The sequence below is a fragment of the Gadus macrocephalus genome, chromosome 9, assembly GCF_031168955.1.
Source record: "Gadus macrocephalus chromosome 9, ASM3116895v1".
Classification (NCBI taxonomy): domain Eukaryota; kingdom Metazoa; phylum Chordata; class Actinopteri; order Gadiformes; family Gadidae; genus Gadus; species Gadus macrocephalus.
Window position 1 is genome coordinate 19,563,176 of NC_082390.1, and position 8,560 is coordinate 19,571,735.

The 8,560-nt window shown below is 44.8% G+C and overlaps 1 protein-coding gene across 1 annotated transcript; it reads left to right on the forward strand.

Moving 5' to 3' along the window:
* Positions 1-1,885: 1,885 nt before the first annotated feature.
* Positions 1,886-8,464, forward strand: pnpla2 (patatin-like phospholipase domain containing 2). Its single transcript, XM_060061967.1, has 9 exons — positions 1,886-2,388; positions 2,908-3,140; positions 3,695-3,760; positions 4,915-5,124; positions 5,260-5,320; positions 5,749-5,970; positions 6,212-6,344; positions 6,483-6,605; positions 7,412-8,464. The coding sequence occupies exons 1-9, from the start codon at positions 2,202-2,204 to the stop codon at positions 7,677-7,679; spliced, it is 1,503 nt and encodes a 500-aa protein (XP_059917950.1). The 5' UTR covers positions 1,886-2,201; the 3' UTR covers positions 7,680-8,464.
* The last annotated feature ends 96 nt before the right edge of the window (positions 8,465-8,560 follow it).

The following is an 8,560-nucleotide window of genomic DNA, read 5'->3' on the forward strand; positions in this document are numbered from 1 at the left end:
TTTCGAAGGCGGTCGTTAGATTCGGCCGGTCGCGGAAATAAAGTGAGCATCTCCAAGATAACGCCGCCAAAGTTTAAACTCGAGGCGGGACCGGGACAGCACTGTTGTCATTTGTACTTCCGATGTAAAGCTTCATGAATGGGTTGTACAAAATATCGATACGGCGATATATTGTCGCCCTTCTTCGTGCGATATGACGACCAATAAACTTGCGCCGAATATCGATATAATATTTTTCTATGTATACATTTTTATTTTTTTATTATTTTGCATTGTTATACTTTATTCCTCAAGAATTAGACAAATATTGATATTTTAATTAATAAAATAATGCGCTCTAAAGAGATTTCCCTGCTCCCCGAGTTGCGCCCAACACATGAATGAAGGAAACTTGAACTGAGGTTAACCACTAACCAAAGAAGAGTAGGCTAAATGAAAAACTCATGAATAAAGACCGAAATCAAGCACTTTACCATTTTATGTTTTCACAGTGGTATTAGTATTTCAGCATATATCGTGATCGTGATGTATCGTGATAGGATTGCCTAACAATATATTGATTATTGCAGAATTGCGGCATTGTGATATTATCGGCATCGCGGGCCATGTGGGCCTCTATCGTATCGTGAGGTAGGCCTACCCCTAATCATGAAACAAACCATTCCAATATATCAATACTGCAGTTTCATACGAAAAAATTAAAAACACTGCAAACACCGGGATAGGAGGTTTAGTTGATTTTGTGATTTTGAAGATTCAGATTTAGAGTAGGGTTGATTATTTATGGTGTGAAAATATATGGTTATATATTGATTCATATAAGGAAAGAAACAAATAAAAACAAACATTATTGAGCTCATTATTTATGTATTGGTTAATTTATTTTCATTAAACCTGTTCTTTATAATTGATAGTCAAATACATTGGGAAATGACACAACAGGAGGCGTCACCACAACCATATTCATAGGATACACACACACACACACACACACACACACACACACACACACACACACACACACACACACACACACACACACACACACACACACACAGACGCACACACACACACACACACACAGACGCACACACACACACACACACACTCACACACACACACACACACACACACACACACACACACACACACACTCCCTCTCCCTCTCTCCGTCCGTGTCTCTCTGTTCTCTCTCTCTCTCTCTTCTCCCCCCTCCCCTCTCTCGCTCTCTCTCTCTCTCTCTCCCTTCTCTCGCTTTCCCTCCCTGTGTCTCTCTCTGTTCTCTCTCTCTCTTCCCCCCCTCCCCTCTCTCTCTCTCTTTCTCTCTCTCTCTCTCTCTCTCTCTCTCTCTCTCTCTCTCTCTCCTCTCTCTGTCTCTCTCTCTCTCTCTCTCTCTCTCTCTCTCTCTCTCTCTCTCTCTCTCTCTCTCTCTCTCTCTCTCTCTCTCTCTCTTTCTCTCCCTCTCTCGCTCTCTCTCCCTTCTCTCGCTTTCCCTCCCTGTGTCTCTCTCTGTTCTCTCTCTCTCTTCCCCCCCTCCCCCTCTCTCTCTCTCTCTCTCTCTCTCTCTCTCTCTCTCTCTCTCTCTCTCTCTCTCTCTCTCTCTCTCTCTCTCTCTCTCTCTCTCTCCCTCTCTCTCCCTTCTCTCGCTCTCCCTCCCCGTGTCTCTCTCTGTTCTCTCTCTCTCTCTTCCCCCCCTCCCCTCTCTCTCTCTCTCTCTCTCTCTCTCTCTCTCTCTCTCTCTCTCTTCTCTCTCTCTCTCTCTCTCTCTCTCTCTCTCTCTCGCTCTCTCTCTCTCTCTCTCCCCCCCCCCCCCCACACTCACTCAGTATTGTGAAAATCTCGCTAGGTTGGTAAACAGTGCACGCCGGTGATATACCAGGAATATCGACGTTATGACCCACTGGTCGCTGTGTGTCCTGAGGTTTCTATCAACAGCCTCTCCTGGAAGTCCCGGTGTCCTGACATCGTCCACAACAGCAACAAGGAGTCATAACACACAGCCTCTTATCTGAGATCAAACAGCCATAGGCTTTCCTAGGACAGCAACAACAACCACAAAGTTACCGGCATGGAGTAGAGTTGGCCTTGGGATAGAATAGACGAATATATGAATAGATGTGAATAGATGAGATGTTTGGATTAGAATAAACACCGTTTTTCATTCAAAACTATTTTTATACAGTTTTTAGTGAGCCAGAAACATGTTTCCTTTAGACTCTCCATGGAACATCTCCTTTGCGGGTTGCGGGTTCCTGGGTATTTACCATGTCGGAGTGGCCAGTTGTTTGCAGGAGCAAGCCCCGTTCCTAGTGGAGAACGCTCGGCATGTGTACGGGGCTTCGGCCGGAGCGCTCACTGCCACCGCGCTGGTAACCGGAGTTTGTCTGGGTAGGTACTGATCAGACCCGGTGTAATGCCAATCTATGCTCCCTTGTCAGATTTTGCTACCGTAGTGCGACTCGATAATATAGTCTATTGAATCATGCTACCCTGGTTCCTATCAGAAAATGCTACCCATATGTGTTTGGTAGCGCTATAGAAGCAAGAATTTTTACACCACTACTCACCCTATGTATGACGCTGTAAGAATATCCGGAGCATATTTGGATAACGTATTTATTGCGGATTTCACGGGTAAAGTATGTGAAATGTATGTAAGTAATGTAAAAGAAAAAGCATTTAAAGACAAAGCATAAATAATCACTTAAACTAAATAAATAACTTAAACAAGAAAAGTTTAGCACATTGTTAAAACTTGGTGTATTTATTTATGATTCTGTATGTGTGTGTTTAATATGCAATAGATTATAATTATTCAAAAGATCCAATAATAACAAAACCAAAGATCTTAAATCCGAACGCATTTATTGAAGCTGATGTATAACCTAGGCCTTTTTGTATTAACAGGGGAAACTGGGGCAGGCATCATAGGGGTTGCAAAGGAGGCTAGGAAACGATTCCTCGGTCCAATGCACCCTTCTTTCAACCTGGTGAAGATCATGCGCCACATGCTGCATCGCACCCTGCCGCCTGATGCCCATCACCGCGCCACGGGACGCCTTGGCATCTCCCTCACCCGGGTGGCAGACGGGGAGAATGTCCTGGTGTCCGTGTTCAACAGTACAGACGAAGTCGTTCAAGTTAGTATTATTTGAAAAGATAACCCATTATGGCAAAGGGAATACAAGCAAACATCAAATAAACAAAAGGGAAGCCAAGAGTGAATTTAGACTTATCCTTATAATCAACCTGTAAGGCTGTATTGTTTTGTTTGAACGACTTATATGCAGGTGAAAGACCATTTCCCAGTCCCTGGCCGTTTGTACTGGGAGATTGTTTACATCCAAAAAAGAACCAGCTGGTTAACAGTGCAAAGTTCAAAAGGGTTGTTATTCATATTTGCTTCTGAATCAAGACTTCTCATAACTCTATGAGTCAATAGGAATTGTCATGCCGAGTTAACATGTCATAAATCCATTTTCCATTTTTAGGGCACACAATAAATCTCACTAGGTGAGAGGTGACAATGTGATCAACCACAGGGAACATAACATGAACACAAACATGTTTTTCCCTTTTTGTCAAAAAATGGATCATGTAACAAATCCCCAAGTGTTGTTTTAATGACCAGGTACTTTTGGAGTTCTCCCAGCAGTGACTTGTTGTGTTGACTGTTCCTCTCTCCTTGGAACAGGCGTGTGTGTGCAGTGCCTACATTCCGGTGTACTGCGGCCTGATCCCCCCAACCCTGCATGGCGTGGTGAGTCACCCCTCATGTGGTCCCTCCAATGTCACCCTGATAGCCGGGATCTTTCTAACCGTCCAAGTAAACCAAAGTTTAGGAACTGGAAGTCCAGGGGGTTATCACTGTGTTGTTGATACACATTACCCATATAGGTTGTATGGTATATATCTTATATGATTTATGTTATGTCCATGTTATTATTATTTTATTCTTTTTAATGACATGATATACGACATAAAGAAATTTGGTGTTTCCTTAAATTAAGGATGTTATTATGTTGTTGCTGTTGTCTTTTGTCGTAGATAATGTTCTCCAAAAGTTTTTGGCACAGCTCTTTTCTCTGAATGTTTTCGCTTGTTTGTGTCCCTGTGTGTGTGTGTGTGTGTGTGTGTGTGTGTGTGTGTGTGTGTGTGTGTGTGTGTGTGTGTGTGTGTGTGTGTGTGTGTGTGTGTGTGTGTGTGTGTGTGTGTGTGTGTGTGCGTATGTGTGCGTGTGTGTGTGTGTGTGTGTGTGTGTGTGCGTGTTTGTGTGATAAGAGACCAAATAGCAAACAGAGAGTTCCCAATGAGTAGCAGGTCTTTGTGTACCTCAGCCTTAATTTTGTTTTGTCCCCTCCTGTCCGAGCTTAACTCTGATGTCATCCTTATTCACACACAGCGCATTCTCAAATGGTAGATGAGAATCTACCATTAGATCAAAAGCTTTATTTGTCCCACAGGTTGCCATATTAGAAAATTGTCTTTGAATGAAGGCAGTCTGTTCTCTAATTTTTTTACCACAAGTCTCTACCATTTGAGACTTGTGGTAAAAAAAACCTCAAGTCATGTAACCTTTGTTATATGACTTTCTGATCTCTGGCATATATACTTCAGATTGGCAAATGCTTTTTGTTTGTACTATTTTGTAATTCCGCAATCCAAATTGAATCACCGTGAATTCAGATACATTGGGGAAATCAGAGAGGAACCTGTTGGGATTCAAAATCAAAATGGAATTCATGTATTATGAGGGGTGTCTACAGAGGTGTCTACAGCGTTGCATGTAAATGTACTGCAGAGAGATGGCAGACTTTGGGTTTACAAAGCAGCCGGGCCTTGTCCAACCGCATTAACCAGTCCTCATTGGTGATTCTCGGTTCTTTTAAATCGTTTCTGTTTCTCCTCACGCAGCGATACGTGGACGGAGGAATCTCGGACAACCTGCCCCAGTATGACCACAAGAACACCATCACAGTGTCGCCATTTTCTGGGGAGAGCGACATATGCCCCCGCGACAGCTCCACCAACCTGCACGAGTTGCGCTTCACCAACACCAGCATCCAGTTCACGCTCAAGAACCTGTACCGGGTGTCCAGAGCCCTGTTCCCCCCGGACCCCATGGTGCGCTCCCACACACGCCCTCTCTGCCCAGCCTGACCAGCCTTCCTTCATCACCTGTTGAATCTGAGGGGTGCTCAGCAGACCTCTGACGCAAGCATGACTAATGAGGAACTTGTGTGTTTCTATTGGCTGCAGGTGATGAACGCCATGTGTAAACAGGGATATCTAGATGCACTTCAGTTTTTGAAAAGAAACGGTAAGCGATGCCAGGATAGGACTAAAACATATGGGGGGATTGTACATGCTTAGTTCATGCTTATACATTAAGAATTCCATATTAGTTTATTTGAAATATATTTTGCCTTAAGTGTGCGTATCACATACAATGGGATGATCTATTCAATTGGTTTTAGTAGAAAGCCAATGAAACAGGATAAAAGACCAATGAAATAAACAATTACAAGATATTGACACCCTGATCTAAATCAGAATAGATGCTCCCGGTAAGAACACATCATCAAATCTATCTATGACATCTGACTGTGTGCATGTTATCAGCTCTGTCCCTAGCTATGGATGTTTTCAATGGTTTCACTCTTCCTGTAGATACGATTAATTTCCAGATACTTCACGTCCCCACACATAGGATAACTGAAACTTAACTGAACTTTACTTCATATCTAGGACTGCTGAACCTCAATGAACCTTACAGAGACAGACCCCTTCTCTTGATCAGAGACGAGAGGGAAGGGGATGTCAACTCTTCTGGGGAAGAGGAAGATGAGGACATAACCAACGCTGATAACATAGAGCAGCGGCCGCAGGTGGAAGACAGCACAGACGTTCACCATTCTAGTCCCAAAGAGGATAATATATTTCAACACCTGCCACCCAACCTCCACCAAGGTAACCTCACACTACCAGAATTATGCGGTCCATAGAAAAATATGTGCATTCCACGCGTCCCTTTAAGCCTTTTAGGGGGTTTTCTTCTCTCCGAGAGAGACGTTTTCCATAAAAGCCTTGCACTGTATACAACGGCAGTAGTAAATCAAACCAATGTTGGCCTCCATGTGTAAAGCCTTTGCCTCACGGTTACATGTCCTTCACACACTTTCTCTCCGCTTGGCTCTGCCTCCCTCTGCAGCCCTCATCGAGGCCTGCAAGGAGAGGAGGAGCCTGTGCCAGTCGCTAAGCAACCTGCTCCCCATGAGGCTGGCCTCGGTGATGATGCTGCCCTACACCCTGCCCCTGGAGTCGGCCATGTCCATGGCCGTCAGGTCGGGACCGCACACTACTTCATCTCGTTTGTCTCGTTAGCCCTAGTGGCCCTCACAATATAAAGTGACCCGGGACGATAACGTTTCATTTTGATACACCCGTTCATAACTGATATCCCATATTTTTCCATGCTGCAGGCTTCTGGAGTGGATGCCGGACGTTCAGGAGGACATGGTGTGGGTCCGCGAGCAGATGGCCAAGGTCCTGCAGTGTGCTGTGCGGCAGGCCTCTAGAAGCATCTCACAGCATGTCTCTGCCAGGTTGGGGACCAATCAGACACACACACACACACACACACACACACACACACACACACACACACACACACACACACACACACACACACACACACACACACACACACACACACACACACACACATACTGATGCACACAGACCAAGCCCACACAACCACAGACACACACACACACATACTGACCCACACAGGAACACACACACACATCCTGACACAAACAAACACATGCCCACACACACACACATACGCACACTTACGCGCAGAGACACAAGTCCCACACACACATACGCTCACCGAAAGCCACACAGACACAGACACACACACACATACTGACCAATTCAGACGCACACACAGACTAAGTCGCAGAGACACATGCCCAAACACACAGGCACAAACACACATACATCACACACGCATACACACTCTAACGCGCACAGACACATGCCGAAACACACACACATACAAACACACATGCATGCACACACCTACACACTAATGCACACAGACACTTGCCCACACACACATACAAACACAGGCACACACACACACACACACACACACACACACACACACACACACACACACACACACACACACACACACACACACACACACACACACACACACACACACACACACACACACACACACAAAACACACAAACATTAACACTCAGGAACACTCACAAACAACCGCAAAGTTCTAACATTATATGTTAAATCTGCCTACCATCACTAGCCTAATCCTGCGAATCTGCTCCATGCACCATCTTCTGCTAAACGTAAGAATTCCGCCTCTCCCGGCCCCCAGGTTTTCCTGCCAGCTAGAGCTGCACCACTACCAGTCCCTGCCAACCCAGTTCAGCTCCGCCAGCCTGCTCCCCTCCTGCCCCTCTGTCCTCGACGTCATCATGCGTCTCAATCAGTACCAGAGGCAGCTACTTCCCGGCGTGCTGTGCATTAACATGGACCTGCAGGGCTCCTTCAAAGCCGGCGTGCCGCCAGCAGAGGGCAGCAAAGCGTCCGTCCTCCCCCTGGGTGGTGCCTTGACACTCAAGGAGCTTCCGTGCCCCTCGTGAACCCGTCAGAAGCTGTTAGCTGGCCAGTTGTTGGTTTGTGTGTAGACTGTGCCTTGCGGAGACATAGCGTGAGCAATGTGTTGTCAACGCGCTATGGAGAATGTGGGAATTGACTCGGTAACTGAGGCTTGATGACATCTCACTTGATGACTTCAGTCGAATTGAAACGGTGTTCTGACAGGTTGTTGTTTTTTGCCAACAACAGCATTTACAAATACAGTGAATGAAAGCCATTGAAAAAATATACAATTATTATTTTATTTAATAACCACATATGTAAAATAAAACAGACCGTTTTCCCTGACATAAGTGTTAGCCGGCCATAACAAAATGTATGTTGTAGGAATTTAATCAATGGGATAATTATTTAGTTTTGCCTCTGAAAATAAGCACATGGCCTACAGCAACAATGTACATGTAACCCGTAAAACGACCCACCGAGTTGCATACTTGAAGTGCCCTTTTTGAGTGTAAATATTATTGTGTGTGTGGAATGCAGTCAGGGCCAGTAGTTAAACATGTGCTGCAGTTATTAGCTCATACACAGGTCTGCTGGGAAGGGAGGCTGGCTGTATAGGCCTACTGTAGAGGACCGACGGTTGATTCTAGAACTGTGTGGTCAGGTAGGCCTACAGTGTGTGATAGAGTACTTATCTCATGCCCGCCATCCAGTAGAAAAACAAGCGTGTTACATGTGGATATGTCTGTTCTCTTGACTTATAGGTCAATTGAAAGTCAGTTATTTAAATGTGTTGTTTTTTAAATCTCTTGGTCATGGGAACACATTCATCACATTTATTATTGGATGGGTCAGTTAATCAGTCTTCTTCTAAAATATGAAAAAAGCGAATGGCCTTCTGCATTTATTATCAAATTGTAGA